The 18,992-nt window shown below is 45.4% G+C and overlaps 1 protein-coding gene across 2 annotated transcripts; it reads right to left on the bottom strand.

The window, feature by feature from the left end:
- Positions 1 to 881: 881 nt before the first annotated feature.
- CCDC110 (coiled-coil domain containing 110) lies at positions 882 to 18,961 on the bottom strand. 2 transcript variants are annotated; one of them, XM_029076404.2, is made up of 6 exons: positions 18,876 to 18,961; positions 12,677 to 12,714; positions 11,163 to 11,228; positions 8,987 to 9,097; positions 4,877 to 6,953; positions 882 to 953 (listed from the first exon to the last, which is right to left on the bottom strand). In XM_029076404.2, the coding sequence occupies exons 3-6, from the start codon at positions 11,187 to 11,189 to the stop codon at positions 907 to 909; spliced, it is 2,262 nt and encodes a 753-aa protein (XP_028932237.1). In that variant the 5' UTR covers positions 11,190 to 11,228; positions 12,677 to 12,714; positions 18,876 to 18,961; the 3' UTR covers positions 882 to 906. The 2 variants fall into 2 exon arrangements, with proteins under 2 accessions (XP_028932237.1, XP_028932236.1); XM_029076403.2 differs by lacking the exon at positions 18,876 to 18,961 and adding an exon at positions 15,755 to 15,775.
- Between the last annotated feature and the right edge of the window lie 31 nt (positions 18,962 to 18,992).

The raw sequence follows: 18,992 nt of genomic DNA, 5'->3' as shown, positions 1-18,992 counted from the left end.
GAAAACTCATTGATTGGAACTTGCAAAGCTGTAAAATCACACATCTCCTCCAAGAGACCTTCCTTGACTACGCCCTCATTTTCTTTTCTCCCACTCCCTTCTCGGTCACCCTTATACTTGGTTTTTCACCCTTTATTCACCCTTCCATTAGCCCAACAGCACTTAAGTACAAATGTAATTTATCATTTATATTAATGTCTGTCTCCCCCTCTAGATTGCAAACTTTTTGTGGGCAGGGAATGTGTCTACCAACTTGTGTTATACTCTCCCAAGAGCCTACTACAGTGTTCTGCACACTGTGAGCACTCATTAATATGATTGATTGACATTTTTTGATCCCTAATGTCTGCGCTGGGGAGATCTGGGTTCCAAAGGTTGTCGGGGGGAGAAGAGAAACCATCCCAAAGTTTGCTCCCTGTTCCTGGACATAGTAAACAATGAGCTTGTTGAGGAATGGAGATTTATTAATTTTTTTTATGGCGTTGGTTAAGCGTTTACAAATATGTCATTCTTTCTGTTATTGGCAGTCAGAGTTGCACACAGAACAAGGGAAATACCTAATAGATCAGTGTTTTTTAGAAAACATTTGGCTGTTGTTGACCCTTCTAAAAACTTCAACCGATAAATGACCAACTAGCAGAAACTCTTGTATTTTGGTGAACACACCGGCATTATTGCTGTTTCCATCTGGACCTGCTCCTCTCTCTGCCTGTAAGCCTCTATCTGTCCTGTTATGTACGGTTAAGTGACCCTCCTGACTCTTCTTCCTACCCAGAGGGGGACACAGCAAAAACTTCAACTGCGGTCATAAACGAGTATCCTTATTATGATAAATATCCCCATTAGTAATTTAGGATTTAAAAGAAAAAAATAAGGAAAACTGATTTTAAATGGGTAGGAAATTTATTAGCATTTCTTTGAAGAAAGATCTGACTGCAGTTTAACTGGAATGCCTGGGAGAAAAAAAAGAGATAGTTTTTTTTAAAGTGAGGAAGTTCTTGGGAAATTATTATTAACAATAATTAGACTGTAAGCTCATCAAAGGGCAGGGACTGTATCTGTAACCGATTTGTCCATTCCAAGCGCTTAGTACAGTGCTCTGCAGATAGTAAGCGCTCACTAAATACTATTGAATGTATGAATAATAATTGTATTTTTAAGCACCGACTAGGTGTTAAGCACTGAACTGAGGACTGGGGTAGATACAAGAAAATCAGGTCAGACTCAGTCCCTGCCCCATGTGGGCTCACAGTCTAAGGGGAGAGAGATCAGGTTTTAACCCCCATTTTACAGATGAGGAAATTGAGACAGAGCAAAGTCAAGTGAGTTGCCCAAGGCCCTACAACAGGCAAGTGGTAGAGTCAGAATTTCAGTTTGGTCAACTTCTTACCCAGGCCCTCTGACTGCCAAGCCTGTGCTCTTTCCCCAAGATCATGTTGGTTTAGGGCAATGACACATAAGAATAAATTCCTGTTTTGTGAACCCCCAGTGCATGTAATCAAAACTTACCAAGTCCAAATGGACTTCACTGGAAAAATATAATTCTCAAATTAAGATGGCAAAGCTTGAATTGGACTTGCAAATAATTATATTTATAATATCAATAGTGATAGTAATAATAACAAAAAGGAACATGGCCTAGTGGAAAAAGCATGGGCTTGGGAGTCAGAGGATCTGGGTTCTAATTCTGACTCCACCATTCTTTAAAAATGGTATTACCACGTGTCAAACACTGTACTACTTCTTTACGCAGATGACACGCAGATCTCCATCTCCGCCCCTGTCCTCTCCCCCTCCCTTCGGGCTCGCATCTCCTCCCGCCGCCGGGACGTCTCCACCTGGATGTCGGCCCGCCACCTAAAACTCAACATGAGCGAGACCGAGCTCCTCATCTTCCCTCCCAAGCCCGGTCCTCTCCCAGACTTTCCTATCACCGTGGATGGCACGACCATCCTTCCCGTCTCTCGGGCCCGCGATCTCGGTGTCATCCTTGACTCGTCTCTCTCTTCACCCCACACGTCCTATCCGTTACCGAGACCTGCCGGTTTCACCTTTATGATATCGCCAAGGTCCGCCCTTTCCTCTCCACCCAAACGGCTACCTTACCGCTACGGCTACCTTACCTCCTCCGAGAGGCCTTCCCTGACTGAGCTCCCCTTCTCCCTCTATCGCCCCCCCTTCACCTCTCCGCAGCTTAACCCTCTTTTCCCCCCATTTCCCTCTGCTCCTCCCCCTCTCCCTTCCCATCCCCTCGGCACTGTACTCGTCTGCTCGACTGAATATATTTTCCTTACCCTATTTATTTTGTTAATGAAATGTACATTGCCTCGATTCTATTTAGTTGCCATTGTTTTTATGAGATGTTCTTCCCCTCGACTCTATTGCCATTGTTCTCGTCTGTCTGTCTCCCCCGATTAGACCGTAAGCCCATCAAACGGCAGGGACTGTATCTGTTGCTGAATTGTTCATTCCAAGCGCTTAGTACGGTGCTCTGCACATAGTAAGTGCTCAATAAATACTATTGACTGAATACTAAGTACTGGGGGGATACAAGTTAATTGGGTTCGACATCACCCCTGTCCCGCATGGGGTTCACAGTTTTAGTAGGAGGGAGAACAGAGGAGTTGAGGCACAGAGAAATTAAGTGACTTGCCCAAGAGCAAGCAGCTGGCAGAGCCGGGATTAGAACCCAGGTCTTCTGACTCTCAGGCCCGTGCTCTTCTCACTAGGCTACGCCACTTCTCTTGCCTGCTGTGTGACCTTCAGCAAGTCACTCCGCTTCTCTGTGCCTCAGTTACCTCATCTGTAAAACGCAGATTAAGTTGGTAAACCCCATGTTCATTCATTCAATCGTATTGAGTGCTTACCGTGTGCAAAGCACTGTACAAAGTACTTGGGAGAGCACAATACAACTTTTGTGGGATAGGGACTGTGTCCAACCCAATTAGCTTGTCAGCGTGGCTCAGTGGAAAGAGCCCGGGCTTCGGAGTCAGAGGTCATGGGTTCGACTCCCGGCTCTGCCACTTGTCAGCTGTGTGACTGTGGGCAAGTCACTTTTAACTTCTCTGTGCCTCAATTACCTCATCTGTAAAATGGGGATTAACTGTGAGCCTCACGTGGGACAACCTGATTACCCTGTATCTCCCCCAGCGCTTAGAACAGTGCTCTGCACATAGTAAGCGCTTAACAAATACCAACATTATTATTTTTATTCCAGTGCTTAGCTCCAGTGCCCTTCGTCTCTCTGCCCGGGATGACAGGGTCATCGTTAACCACCCCCAGGACCTCAACCGTGCCTCTTTCCCCCTTCCCCATCTCCTGGGCGGCCGAGGCCAGAGACTAGTTGCGACTTCCCTTCCCTCATTTCCTCTTCTCCCACTCCCTTTCGTGTCACCCTTGCACTTGAATTTGCCCCCTTTATTCACCCCTCCCTCAGCCCCTTAGCACTTCTGTACATATCTGTAATTCATTTTTTATATTAATGACTGCCTCCCCCTCTAGACTGTAAGCTCGTCGTGGGCAGAGTCTGATAATAATAATAATAATAATGATGTATTTGTTAAGCACTTACTATGTGCAGAGCACTGTTCTAAGCACTGGGGTAGACACAGGGCAATCAGATTGTCCCACTTGGGGCTCACATTTTTTAATCCCCATTTTTACAGATGAGGTAACTGAGCACGGAGAAGTGAAGTGACTTGCCCATGGCGGAGCCAGGATTAGAACTCACGGCCTTTGACTCCCAAGCCCGTACTCTTTCCGCTAAGCCAGTCTACCAACTGTTATATTGTACTCTCCCAAGCGCTTAATACAGTGCTCTGCACACAGTAAGTGCACGATAAATACAACTGATTGATCGAGTGCCTGGCACATTGTTTTTACGAGATGTTCTTCCCCTCTACTCTATTTATTGCCATCGTTCTCGTCTGTCTGTCTCCCCTGATTAGACCGTAAGCCCGTCAAACGGCAGGGACTGTCTCTATCTGTTGCCAACTTGTTCATTCCAAGCACTTAGTTCAGTGCTCTGCACATAGTAAGCGCTCAATAAATACTATTGAATGAATGGCACATAGTCAGCACTTAAGTGTTAAAATAATAACGACATTATACAATCACTACTACCTGTCTACTTGTTTTGTTGCCTGTCTACTTGTTTTATTTTGCTATCTCCCTCTTTTAGACTGCGAGCCCGTTGCTGCGCAGGGATTGTCTCTATCTGCTGCTGAATTGTTCATTCCAAGCGCTTAGTACAGTGCTCTGCGCACAGTAAGTGCTCAATAAATACAGTTGAATGACTGAATGAACTGCTAATAATGATAATGATGGTATTTGTTCAGCGCTTATAATGTTCCAGACACCGTATTAACACAAAATAATCAGGTCAAAGACAGTCCCTGTCCCACATAGAGCTCGCAGTCTATAGAATAATAATAATAATAATGTTGGTATTTGTTAAGCGCTTACTATGTGCAGAGCACTGTTCTAAGAGCTGGGGTAGACACAGGGGAATCAGGTTGTCCCACGTGGGGCTCACAGTCTTCATCCCCATTTTACAGATGAGGTAACTGAGGCGCAGAGAAGTGAAGTGACTTGCCCACAGTCACACAACTGACAAGTGGCAGAGCTGGGATTCGAACCCATGACCTCGGACTCCCAAGCCCGGGCTCTTTCCACTGAGCCACGCTGCTTCTAGAATACCATGTTGTGCTAGTCTAAATTTTTGAGGGGGAGGGATGGGTTGTATCAAAAAAAGAGTAATACCCTAATCATTCTATGGTTAAATAGTTAAGAATTCCAATGAAAAATTCAGAATGATGGAGTGCCCAGATAGGTTGGAACAGGCCGAAGTGTACTAGGCCAAGTCATCAGTACACACCTTCCGAAGTTTTGGGCCTAGACGCTGGCTTTTCTTCACAGATACCGATAGACTTTTCAAACCAATATTTCTTCTTTCTTGAAATGTAACCCAGTTTGACCGAATCACCATACTGGAGAGAAATGTCATCACTGAGGAGGCGGGAATCTCTGCTGAAATGTCTCATCTGGAACTGCAACGCATCCTTCTCGTTTTCCACAGTCCGTAAGCAGTTTTCCAGGAGTAGTTTGTCTTCCGTAAGCCTCCGGATGCTGCTTTCACACTCCAGGTTTTCTTGGACACGTTTCTTTAGTTCTGCATTTAGAATCTGATTGTTGGCTTGGAGCTCCATCACCATCTCTGAAAGTACCTCACATTCCCTGCCCACATCAGAGAGGCCGTTCTTGAAGATGCTGGTTTCCGCTTTCGCGTTTTGCAGTTCTGCCCGAAGCTTCTCCGCCGTGCTGGCCTGAGGCAACCAGGCATCTCCAGACTCTCTCTCCGGTTTCTGCCTTGCCGAGCCCGGCTGCCGCAACGTGGCTTCCAAGTTCTGTTTCTCCTCCCTTATCTCCTGGATCTTCAGGAGGAGAGCCTCTTGTTCCGATCGTGTGGCACTCTCTTCTTCTTTCAGTTGCCGTAAAGCCGTCTGATTTTTTTCCAGTTCCTTTTCGAGGGCAGTCTTTTCCATCACAAGTTGCTCCACTCTCCTCTCTAGTTTCTGATTTTCCTCACGCAGCAAGGAAGCGTTTTTCTTTGCGGCGGCTACGGCTTCGTTCAGCCTCTCGTTTTCCTCAAGCGCTCCTGCCTTCTCATTTTGAACTCTCTCCTTTTTACTTTTTAGGTCCTCTATTGCCTGCATCAGGTGTTGTTTCTCAATACAGCGCTGGTGGCTTTCCGCTTCCAGAGTTTTATTTTGCCACTGAAGTTCCTTGTAGCTCTTTATTAACTTGGCCAGTTCTTGGGCACAGCCTTTGCTGCCTTCTTCGGCTTTAGCCAACCTGACCTGAAGAGCTTTCTTACTTTCTACTAATTGCCCGATTGTCTTCTCGTAGTCTGCATTTTTCTCTCTCACAGATTTCATCATGTCAACCAGGGGCTTGATGTTCATCTTTAGAGTTAGATTTTCACCCTCTAATTCCGACAGCTTCTTCTGGGCTTGGGTGGCATCTTTAAGGTAATTCTGCAATTGCTGGATTTTGGCAATGTACTGATCGGTCCTAGTTTTGACCGGGTGAGATCCCTCGTTTTCTGGTTCTGCAGAACTCGGGTTCTGCTTCTCTCTATCTACGGCATGTTTTGAGCTGTCAACTAAGGGGGAAGGGTCTTTTGGCCCCTGGCAGCTTAAAGGGAAACCCCCCAAATGGTCTTCTGCTGGTATAATCACGTGGCCAGGATTTGACAAACCGTTTCTGTCGGCTATCCGCCCGCATTCAGGGCAAAGGTGCATGCTGCTTCCTTTAAGGGCACCAATAACAGAATTTAATTTCTTTATCGAAGCCTCTAATTCTGAAACTCTCCCTGATTTTGTGTCACTTGGTGTGTCTCTCATAGTTCTAGAACTTTCTCTCACAGCCTTTTCTGGATGATTTTCAGCCTTTTCTGGATGATTTTTGAGCGGACCTTCTGAACTCTCACCCCGAGCTCCTGTAACATTTTTTAAGGTCGGAAGGTCCGATCCAAGTATAATATCCTTCGCCTGTGACTTTTGAGACCCTTCTTTCGCTAGTTTGGCAGATCTGCACATGCCTTCCAACTCTTCCCAGAGTTCGGGCTTGGGAAAAGGCTGAATTTTCTTCGATTCATCCAAAATGATTTTCGCAGTAGAAGATACCAGACTTTGATTCGGGAAAGGCTGAAAACTATCGAGATTATCACAGTCTTTCAATCCACTGCATTGTTCTGAAGGGCTCCCAATTTTTACTAAAGTCTCTGTCTTCCTAATTGAGATATCTTTTAGTGGGATGTAGGATGGATTATTTATGCCTTGGATGAAGTTACCCGCAACAGAATTAGAGTTTTTTCCCTCAGAGGGAGCCAGGTCGAGTTTTTCAAAATAAGTTTTCTCCTTGGAAAGACCACCTTCTGGATTCTCCGTAGGCTAATACAAAGAACATGATGTAAAAGGCTATTAGTCAGATGACCCATTACCCAGACCAACTGATTCATGGTGGGAATCTATGTGATAAGCCCATTTTGGCATAATTGACCTACTCCTATTATTACTATTATATTCCTACTATTATTACTGTATTCATTAAGCACTTACTCTATGCCAGGCACTGTACTAAGCACTGGGGTGGATACAAGCAAATTGGGCTGGACACAGTCCCTGTCCCATATGGAGCTCACAGTCTTAATCCCCATTTTACAGATGAGGTAACAGGCACAGAGAAGTGAAGTAACTTGCCCAAGGTCACACAGCAGACAAGTGGTGGGGCCAGGATTAGAACCCACGACCTACCGACTCCCGGGCCAGTGCTCTATCCACTACACCATGCTGCGTCTCCTATCTTTGGAGCACGGCTGCATCTGTGGCATTAAAGTCTAAACCCAACAGGTTTTCAGAAAATCCAATTAGGTACATTTCATTACTAGTATTACTAGAATATAAGCTCCTCCTCTAGGTTATGTGTCTACCAACTTTGTTTTTATTGTTTAATTTGTCATTGGTAATCAATCGATGGTATTTACCGAGCATTTACTATGTGAAGAGCACTGTATTAAAACTTGGGAGAATACAGTGCAACAGAGTTGGAAGGCGTTTTCCTGCCGACAATGAGCTTACAGTCTAGAGAAGAATTTACAGTCTAGATTCCGTTGTAATGCCCTCCCCTAAGCACTTAATATAGTATTTTGCACACAGAAAGTGCTTCTTTTAGGGCATCTGTTGAGCACTTACTATTCATTCAATAGTATTTATTGATGATGTTGGTATTTGTTAAGCACTTACTATGTGCAGAGCACTGTTCTAAGCGCTGGGGTAGACACAAGGGAATCAGGTTGTCCCACATGGGGCTCACAGTCTTAATCCCCATTTTACAGGAGAGGTAACTGAAGCACAGAGAAGTCAAATTACTTGCCCAAGGTCACAGAGCAGGTATGTGACAGACCTGGGATTTGAACCAGGTCCTTTTGACTCCCAAGCCCTGTGCTTTATCCACTAGGCCAGGCTAATTCTGAAAACCAAATGCCCAGCTACTTTTTTTAAAAAAAAACAGTATTTGGTAAGCACTGTTCTGTGGCCTGGGGAGATATAAATTAATCAGATTCATTCATTCAATAGTATTTATTGAGCACTTACTATGTGCAGAGCGCTGTACTAAGCAGACACAGTATCTGCCCCACATGGGGCTCACAGGCTAAGTAGGAGGGAGAATATGTATCAAACCCCCTTTTTACAGATGAGGAAACTGAGGCACAGGGCAGTGAAGTGACTTGCCCAAAGTCACATAGGAGGTCAATGGCAGAGCTGGGATTAATGATAATAATAATAATGATGGTATTTGTTAAGCACTTAATATGTGCCAAGCACTGTTCTAAGCACTGGGGAAGGGGATTCAAGGTGATCAGATTGTCCCAAGTGGGGCTCACAGTTTTAATCCCCTTTTTACAGATGAGGGAACTGAGGCACAGAGAAATGAGATTAGAACCCAAGCCCCCTGACTCCCAAGCCCAGGCTCTTTCCAGTAGACCATGCAGCTTCCCTACCTTCAGGGCACAGTGATAGAAGCAGTGTGGCTCAGTGGAAAGAGCACGGGCTTGGGAGTCAGAGATCATGGGTTCGAATCCCAGCTCTGCCACTTGTCAGCTGTGTGACTCTGGGCAAATCACTTAACTTCTCAGAGCCTCAGTTACCTCATCTGTAAAATGGGGATGAAGACTGTGAGCCTCATGTGGGACAACCTGATGACCCTGTATCTACCCCAGCGCTTAGAACAGTGCTCGGCACATAGTAAGCACTTAACAAATACCAACATTATTATTAGTATCCTTGTCACCGCCTCCCCACCTCCAGTGCAACCCGGGCCCAGGGAAGAACTGGACCGAATTGACCACCAATGGACTTTGGAAACCCTTGAATTCCCCATCAGGCCGATGGTCTGAGAAAGGAAATTGTGTCAGGTAACATACCAAGATCTTTTTAGCCGGCGGGCTGGAGGGCAAAATCTTTTCGGAACAGATCTGAGGATGCTCCATCTCAATAATATTTTTACTGAGTATTTCACTGATTTCAGACTGTACCTGAAAATGTATTTGGAACATCAGTTTCTCAGAATAGATTTAGAAGGTGATCGATGGATGGGAACACATTGGAATGCTACATTTTTCAAAGATATACCATTGAAAAACACGAATGATTACTATATTAATTTCAAAGCAAGCAATCTCCAGGTTCTAAGTACCTGAAGTTCCCCTTACTTATTTGATTATAACATCTGGAAAGCTTGTATAAAATTTACCCGGGTTCTTGACGCATAGGAGGTGTCCCCGGAGCTTCGGGGACCCTCTTCCTGTGGGCCTGTCTTGGTCTGTCAGTCTCATTTGGGAACCTGGAGCTGGTTTTAGAACAGAGATCTCAGGACGGGGACTTGGGCCGGGCCCGCTCCTCTAGAACCTCCACTGGCTGCCCATCCTCCTCCACCCCAAACAGAAACTCCTCACCACTGGCTTTAAAGCATTCAGTCAGCTCACCCCCCTCTCCTACCTCACCTCCCTCACCTCCTCATGCAGCCCAACCTGAGGTGGCCGAGAGTGGCAGGGCCGATGCAATCGATGGACTTCTGCTGCTTTGGCTGCTGGGGCAGCAGGAACCCCCTGAGGATTGGCTCCGGAAAGTCTGACCCCCTTTCATTGGGCATCCTGATGTGCTAAAGGCGCAACTAACGGAGAGAATGTTGTATAGGACCTTGGCACGGGTGGACAGAGTGGGAAGGGAGAGGAGGGGTGAAAACAGAACAACTCAAATAGCCCCAGGAAGAGTGACTCTGAATTAGTCTAGATCCTCTGCCTCCTGGAAAGTAATAATAATTGTAATGATAGTGATATTTGTTAAGCACTTACTAAGTGCCAAACACCGTACTGAGTGCTGGTCAACCTGCCCCACATGCTCCAGTCTAACAGGAAGGAGATCATGGGAAGCAGCGTGGCTTAGTGGAAAGATCACAGGCTTGGGAGTCAGAGGTCGTGGGTTCTAATCGCCCTTCTGCCACTTGTCTGCTGTGTGACCTTGCGCAAGTCACTTGACTTCTCTCTGCCTCAGTAACATCATCTGTAAAAATGGGGATTAAAAAAATGTGAGCCCCACAAGGGACAATCTGATTACCCTGTATCTACCCCAGCGCTTAGAATAGTGCTCTGCACATAGTAAGCGCTTAACAAATACCATAATTATTAATTATTATCAGATAGAGAATCCCCATTTTAGAAATGAGGAAACAGAGGCTCAAAGACCTGATTTTCCCAAGATCGCCCAGTGGGCGAGTGGCAGAGGTGGCATATCAACCCAGGACCTCCAGCTTTCAGGGCCGTAGTCTTTCCACCAGGCCAAGCTGCTGAGATTTTCTTCACAACAAAACACGTGCGTTTCCCTGTGCCCTCCACTGGAGCAGAAAGTCAACTGTAGATGAGGCTGCTGCTCAGCTGGAGATGAGCAGAAGCCTAAAGGCGGAGTGTTTCCGCTACCCCTCCTGGACTCCAGTGCTACCCAGCGAGCTGGAAACGGCCCACGGATACTTCTAGCGTGCGTGTGTGGGACCATAGGTCAGCTGTGGCTGCTGACCAGCTGAATTGAACGAGCTCTACCCCTCCCCCGTTCCCCTTTTTGGTAATTGGTAGACCCGCTCTCTGACCGCAAGATGTCTTGGGATGTCCGGCCAAGAGCTATGGTAAAATCTCCCAATAATAATAATGATGATGATGGTATTTGCTAAGCGCTTCCTATGTGCCAAGCACTGTTCTAAGCCCTGGGGTAGATACAAGGTCATCAGGTTGTCCCACGTGGGGCTCCCAGTCTTCATCCCCATTTTACAGATGAGGGGACTGAGGCCCAGAGAAGTTAAGTGACTTGCCCAAAGTCACACAGCTAAGTGGTGGAGCCAGAATTAGAACACATGACCTCTGACTCCCAAGCCCGTGCTCTATCCACTAGGCCATGCTGCTTCTCCCAGTGAGGTCCAATCTCTTCCTCTTATCCTAGCCCATCTTTGCACAGCCCAGAGAATCGGGAGGCTGGTCCTGGGGTCACAGCAGCTTTGGAAAACCACTACTTTATATTTGCCGATTTAGGAATTAAAAAAAAAAATCATACCATGTTAACATTCTGCAACGTCTTCATTCGAAGAGCCTGGAATGATTCCAGTTGATGTTGTAGGACCTAGAATGGTAAAGTACGGTAAAAGGCACCAATTTCGTACTTGTAATTGCAGGGCCACACACCAGTTTTCACACACCGACAAAACAGAAAAAAGAGGGTACATTGTTCGGGTTCAAAGAGTTGGGCTTTTCTGTCAGGTCAGTCACGTCCATATTCATTCAATGGTATTTATTGAGCGCTTACTATGTGCAGAGCACTGTACTAAGCACTTGGAGTGGACAATTTGGCAACAGATAGAGACCACGCCTGCCCAATGATGGGCTCACAGTCTAATATGGTACAGATACAGAGATTGTCAGAGGGGAAGAAATCCCGACTCTGCCCCTTGTCAGCTGTGTGACTGTGGGCAAGTCACTTCACTTCTCTGTGCCTCAGTTCCCTCATCTGTAAAATAGGGATGAAGACTGTGAGCTTCACAGGGGACAACCTCATTCCCCTGTATCTATACCAGCGCTTGGAAGTGCTCTGCATGTAGTAAGTGATTAACAAATAACATTATTATTATTACCATTAGATTATCTCAGCAGTACTGGCAGTGGTATCAATCAATGGTATTTACTGAGCACTTACTGGGTGTAAAACACTGTGTTAAACAATTGGGAGAGTACAGTACAACAGAGATGTATTATTATTATTATTATTATTATGGTATTTGTTAAGTCCTTACTACATGCCAAGCACTGTTCTAAAACACTGGGGTGGAACCATTCCAAGCGCTTAGTACAGTGTTCTGTACATAGTAAGCGCTCAATAAATACTACTGAATGAATGAAACAAGTTAAGCAGGTTGGACACAGTCCCTGTTCCATATGGGGCTCACAGTCTTCATCCCTATTTAACAGTTGAGGTAACAGGCACGGAGAAGTTAAGTGACTTGTCCAAGGTCACACACGGCAGACAAGTGGTGGGATTAGAACCTAGGTCCTTCTGACTCCCAGGCCCGTGCTCGATCCGCTATGCCATGCTGCTTCTCTAAAGCGCTGAGTTAATAATAAAAATAATGTTGGCATTTGTTAAGCGCTTACTATGTGCCGAGCACTGTTCTAAGCGCTGAGGTAGATACAGGGTCATCAGGTTGTCCCACATGAGGCTCACAGTCTTAATCCCCATTTTAAAGATGAGTAACTGAGGCACCGAGAATTTTAATGTCTTGCCCAAAGTCACACAGATGTCAGGTGGCAGATCTGGGATTAGAACCCATGACCTTTGACTCCTAAACCCGGGCTCTTTCCACTGAACCACGCTGCCAGACACTTTTCTAAGCGCTGGGGTATTTGTGAGCTAATTGGGTTGGGCACAGTCTCTTATATAAAGTGGGAGGTGAAGAAAGAACAGGTAGTGATAAGAATATTTAACGATGAAAAAGATGCATAAATACTTGAATATAAACAGAAACCTTACGTATTATCTTCAAATTCAGGATTTATTGATAGTAATGATCAACTTACTTTTAAAGCCGTCTGTGACTGGGCTTGCTCCTCTGTTTCTGAAACATTACCAAAAATCAAGAAAAAAAGTAAACTATCATTCTAATTCTTATCCAGAATTTCATAGATTCAACCATGAACTATGGATTATGAAAATGTATGAAAAATGTGAAAATTTGAAGCCTGACAATTAAGCAGTGATGAGTCCAGTAACAGGAAAAGCTTGTGTTATGAAGTACCAAGGAGAAAAATCATAATATAAAATCATAATATCCAAACCCTATGCAAAACTCATTTTATCGTGATCGCCTTCAACAACAGCAGAAATTTTTGAGGCCTAGACTCCAGGCTCCTTGTTGGGAGGGAACATGTTTTACCAACTATATGTTTCATATATATTTGTTATATTTTACCCTCCCAAGTGTTTAGTACAGAAAACACTTAAATACAATTGATTGAGCACCAAATGCTTGCACGGCATCTACTCCACTGCTCTCCAAGAGAAGTTAAAGTACTTGATGTACACCTCATCCTCAGGCCCACAGCATTGATGTACATATCCACAATTTATTTAACTTCATTATAATGTAATTAATGTCTGCGTACCCCTCTAGACTGAAAACTCCTTATGGTCAGGGAATGTTGGTCTAACAGCTCTGTTGTATTGTACTCTTCCAAGTGGTTAGTACAGTGTTCTGCACAGAATAAGCGCACAATAAATAACCCTGATTGATTGACTGAAGTAAAAGATGGTTGCTGCTTTATGGGAACTTTAGTGGATTGCCCAAGGTCACACAGCAGACAAGTGGAGGAGGTAGAATTAGAACCCATGTCCTCTGACTCCCAAGTCCGGGCTCTTTCCACTAAATCACACTGCTTCTCTAAGTGCCTACCAACCGTTATATTGTACTCTCTTAAGTGCTTAGTACAGTATCCTGCAAGCCGTGAGTGCTCAGCCAATCAATAATATTTATTGTTATGAATAATAATAGTAATAATAATAATGGTATTTGTTAAGTGCTTACTATGTGCTGTGGTGAATACAAGCAAATCGGGTTGGACACAGTCCCTGTTCCATGTTTTGCTGTCTGTCTCCCCCTTTTAGTCTGTGAGCCCGTTCTGGGGCAGGGATTGTCTCTATCTGTTGCCGAATTGCAAATAATAATAATAATAATGATAATGTTGGTATTTGTTAAGCGCTTACTATGTGCCTAGCACTGTTCTAAGCGCTGGGGTAGACACAGGGGAATCAGGTTGTCCCACGTGGGGCTCACAGTCTGCATCCCCATTTTACAGATGAGGTAACTGAGGCACCGAGACGTTCAGTGACTTGCCCAAAGTCACACAGCTGACAAGTGACCGAGCCGGGATACGAACCCATGACCTCTGACTCCAAAGCCCGTGCTCTTTCCACTGAGCCACGTTTAATAATAATAATGATGGTATTTTTTAAGTGCTTACTATGTGCCAAGCACTGTTGTACATTCCAAGTGCTTAGTACAGTGCTCTGCACACAGAAAGCGCTCAATAAATACGATTGAATGAATGAAATGAATGTGGGGCTCACAGTCTTAATCCCCATTTTACAGATGAGGTAATTTACTATGTGCAAAGCACTGTACTAAGCCCTTGGGAGAGTACAACAGCTCTGCCACTTGTCAGCTGTGTGACTGTGGGCAAGTCACTTAACTTCTCTGTGCCTCAGTTACCTCATCTGTAAAATGGGGATTAACTGTGAGCCTTACCTGGGACAACCTGATGACCCTGTATCTCCCCCAGCGCTTAGAACAGTGCTCTGCACATAGTAAGCGCTTAACAAATACCAATATTATTATTACAACAGAGCAGAATTGATTGATTGATTTCCCCCTTTAGACTGTGAGTCTGTTGTTGGGCAGGGACTGTCTCTGTTGCCAAATTGTACATTCAGTCATTCATTCAATAGTATTTATTGAGCGCTTACTATGTGCAGAGCACTGTACTAAGCGCTTGGAATGAACAAGTTCCAAGTGCTTAGTACAGTGCTCTGCACACAGTAAGCACTCATTAAATACGATTGAATAAATAAAATGAGTGTGTGGCTCATAGTCTTAATCCCCATTTTACAGATGAGATAATTTTCTATGTGCAAAGGACTGCACAACAGAGCAGAATTGATTGATTCTCCCCCTTTTAGACTGTGAGCCCATTGTGGGGCAGGGATTGTCTCTGTTGCTATCTTGTACATTCATAACAAATAAATAAATGACATTTAAGTGCTTTCTATGTGCAAAGCACTCAATAATAATAATAATAATGCTGGTATTTGTTAAGCGCTTACTATGTGCCAAGCACTGTTCTAAGTGCTGGGGTAGATACAGGGGAATCAGGTTGTCCCACATGGGGCTCACAGTTAATCCCCATTTTACAGATGAGGGAACTGAGGCACAGAGAAGTCAAGTGACTTTGCCCACAGTCACACAGCTGACAGGTGGCGGAGCTGGGATTCGAACCCATGACCTCTGGGCTCTTTCCACTGAATTACGCTGCTTCTCCAGCACAGAATTGATTGATTCTCCCCCTTTTAGACCATGAGCCCGATGTAGGGCAGGGATCGTCTCTGCTGCCGAATTGTAATAATAATCATGTTGGTATTTGTTAAGCGCTTACTATGTGCAGAGCACTGATCTAAGCGCTGGGAGAGATACAGGGTCACCAGGTTGCCCCAAGTGGGGCTCACCATCTTCATCCCCATTTTCCAGATGAGGTCACTGAGGCCCAGAGAAGCGAAGTGACTTGCCCACAGTCACCCAGCTGACAGGTGGCGGGGCTGGGATTCGAACCCATGACCTCTGACTCCCAAGCCCGGCCTCTTTCCACTGAGCCACGCTGCTTCTCCAGTGCAGAATTGATGGATTCTCCCCCTTTTAGACTGTGAGCTCATCGTGGGGCAGAGATGGTCTCTCTCTGTTGCCCAACTGTCCATTCCAAGCGCTTAGTCCAGTGCTCTGCACATAGTAAGAGCTCAATAAATACGACTGAATGAATTATTGATCGATTGATTGATCCCCGAGGCCTGCAGGGCGGTTATTCCCTGGGGCCTCCCCGCCCGGGCCTCACCCGGGGTCATGGCCGCCGCCGCCGCCGCCTCCGCCCTGTCCATCAAACGGTTGCCGGGCAACCGGGCGGCGAGGTGCGCAGGCGCACGAGGGAGAGGGGCGCGCGGACCCCCTCCCCCCCACCGCCTTTTCCCGCTCTCCGCGCGCGCGCTGCTCGGCCCCTCCGCTCTGCCCCTAGCGGCCGGTGGCGGGACAACAGGGCCGCGGGGCGCGCCCCGTGGGAGCGGTGGAAAGTTGGGAAGTGGGTTCATTCATTCCATTCATTAATAATAATATTTGTTATTGATAATGAATTCCATTGAATTCTAATTGAATTACAATTCTAATTGAATTAGAATTCCATTCATTAATATAATATTTGTTAAATACCAACATTATCATTATTATTATTAAGCACTTACTATGTGCAGAGCACTGTTCTAAGCGCTGGGGGAGATGCAGGGTCATCAGGTTGTCCCACGTGAGGCTCACAGTCTTAATCCCCATTTTCCAGATGAGGTCACTGAGGCCCAGAGAAGTGAAGTGACTTGCCCACAGTCACACAGCTGACAAGTGGCAGAGCCGGGAATCGAACCCATGACCTCTGACTCCCAAGCCTGGGCTCTTTCCACTGACCCACGCTGCTTCTCTGCAAATACCAACATTATTATTATTAAGCACTTACTATGTGCAGAGCACTGTTCTAAGCGCTGGGGGGAGATACAGGGTCATCAGGTTGACCCACGTGAGGCTCACACTCTTCATCCCCATTTTAATAATGTTGCCATTTGTTAAGCGCTTACTATGTGCCGAGCACTGCTCTAAGCGCTGGGGTAGATGCAGGGTCTTCAGGTTGTCCCACGTGAGTCTCACAGTCTTCATCCCCATTTTACAGATGAGGTCACTGAGGAACAGAGAAGTGAAGTGACTTCCCCACAGTCACACAGCTGACAAGTGGCAGAGTCGGGATTTGAACCCATGACCTCTGACTCATGACCTCTGACTCCCAAGCCCGGCTCTTTCCATTGAGCCACACTGCTTCTCTGCAAATACATCATTATTATTATTATTATTATTATTAAGCACTTACTATGTGCAGAGCACTGTTCTAAGCGCTGGGGGAGATACAGGATCATCAGGTTGTCCCCATGTGAGGCTCACGGTTTTCAACCCCATTTTCCAGATGAGGTCACTGAGGCCCAGAGAAGTGAAGTAACTTGCCCACAGTCACAGAGCTGACAAGTGGCAGAGCTGGGATTCAAACCCATGACCTGTCACTCCCAAGCCCGGGCTCTTTCCACTGAGCCACGAGCATGTGGTATGTGCAGAGCACTGTCCTAAGCGCTTGGAATGTACAATTGGGCCACAGATAGAGACAGTCCCTGCCCAATGACAGACTCACAGTCTAAACGGGGGAGACAGACAGCAAAGCAAAAGAGAACAAAACAAAAATAAGACAACATTATCAGGATAAATATAATCAAGGGGATGTACACCTCACTAACAAATTAAGAAGGGTAATTAATATATACAAATGAGGACAGTGCTAAGGGGAGTTGAAGGGGAAGGGGGAGAAGCAGAGGGGGAGCAATGTATTTACTGAGCTTTTACTATCAGGGCACTGTACTAAGCGCTTGGAAAGTACAATTTGGAAACATATAGAGACAATCCCTGACCAATGATGGGCTCAGTTTATAAATAATAATAACCACAATAATAAGTGGTATTTGTCAAGCAGGTATTTGAAAAGCATTGTGGCCTAGTGGATAGGAAACAGGCCCGGGAGTCAGAAGGGTCTGGTTTCTTAGCCCAGCTCTGCCACTTGTCTGCTGTGTGACCTCGAGCAAGTCACCTAACTTCTCTGGGCCTCAATTACCTAATCTGTAAATTGGGGTTTAAGATTGTGAGCCCCATGTGGGACAGTCTACTTGTTTCATTGTCTATTTCCCTCTTCTAGACTGTGAGCCCGCTGTTGGGCAGGGATTGTCCCTCTCTCTTGCCAAATTGTACTTTCCAGGCACTGAGTACAGTGCTCTGCACATGTAAGCACTCAATAAATACAATTAAATAAATGAATGACAAAGGAGTGTGTCCAACCTGATTTGCTCATATTCCCTCCAGCACTTGGAACAGTGTTTGGCACATAGTGCTTAATAAATACCATGATTATTATTATATTATGACTAACAATAATAAGCACTTACACTATTTTAAGTACTGTACAAAGCACTGAGGTAGATAAAGCGTGAATGACAGGGAGTGTGTTCAACTCGATTTGCTTATATCCACTCCAGCACTTAGAACAGTTCATTCATTCAGTAGTATTTATTGAGCAGTTACTATGCTCAATGCTTAGAGCACTGTACTAAGCGCTTGGAATGTACAATTCAGCAACAGATAGAGCCCATCCCTGCCCAACGACAGGCTCACAGTCTAAATGGGGGAGACAGACAGCAGAGCAAAACAAAACAAAAACAAGACAACATCATCAAGATAAAACAGTTTTTGGCACATAGTGAGTGCTTAACAAATGTCACAATTATTATTATATTATTACTACTAACAATAATAATAATAATAAACACACTATTCTAAGTACTGTACTAACCACTGGGGTAAAGCACAATCACAACAAGCACAGTCCCTGGTCCACATGGGGCTCACAGGCTAAGGTAGGAGGGAGAACAGGTTTTGAAATTTTATTTTACAGATGAGGAAACTGAGGCACAGAGAAGTTAAGGTGGCTTGGTGAAAAGAGCCCAGGCTTGGGAGTCAGAGTTCATGGGTTCGAATCCTGACTCTGCCACTTGTCAGCTGTGTGACTGTGGGCAAGTTACTTCACTTCTCTGGGCCTCAGTTCCCTCATCTGTAAAATGGGGATTAAGACCGTGAGCCTCACGTGGGACAACCTGATGACCCTTATCTACCCCAGCACTTAGAACAGTGCTCTGCACGTAGTAAGCACTTAACAAATACCAACATTATTATTATTATTATTATTAAGGTCAAACAGCAAGCAAAGGTGGTGGGTCTAGGGTTAGAACCCCCAGGTCATCTGATACCCAGAGCCTTGATCTTTTCACTAGGCCATGCTCTTTCCCATGGCTTTCTGATCGGCCTGCTGCTTACCACATACTCCTTACCTTCAAGGGTGGGGTGGGAAAGGGACTAAACAGCTCTCCCAACTGCTGCAGGAGGGCCTAGAAATAGCCATTTTCCTCCACCTGAGGTCCTGTTGGGTTCACATGGGCTCCTACTTC

Source organism: Ornithorhynchus anatinus, chromosome 12, assembly GCF_004115215.2.
Source record: "Ornithorhynchus anatinus isolate Pmale09 chromosome 12, mOrnAna1.pri.v4, whole genome shotgun sequence".
Classification (NCBI taxonomy): Eukaryota; Metazoa; Chordata; class Mammalia; order Monotremata; family Ornithorhynchidae; genus Ornithorhynchus; species Ornithorhynchus anatinus.
The sequence above is the reverse complement of the archived record's forward strand: the minus strand, read 5'-3'. Positions and strand labels throughout refer to the sequence as shown.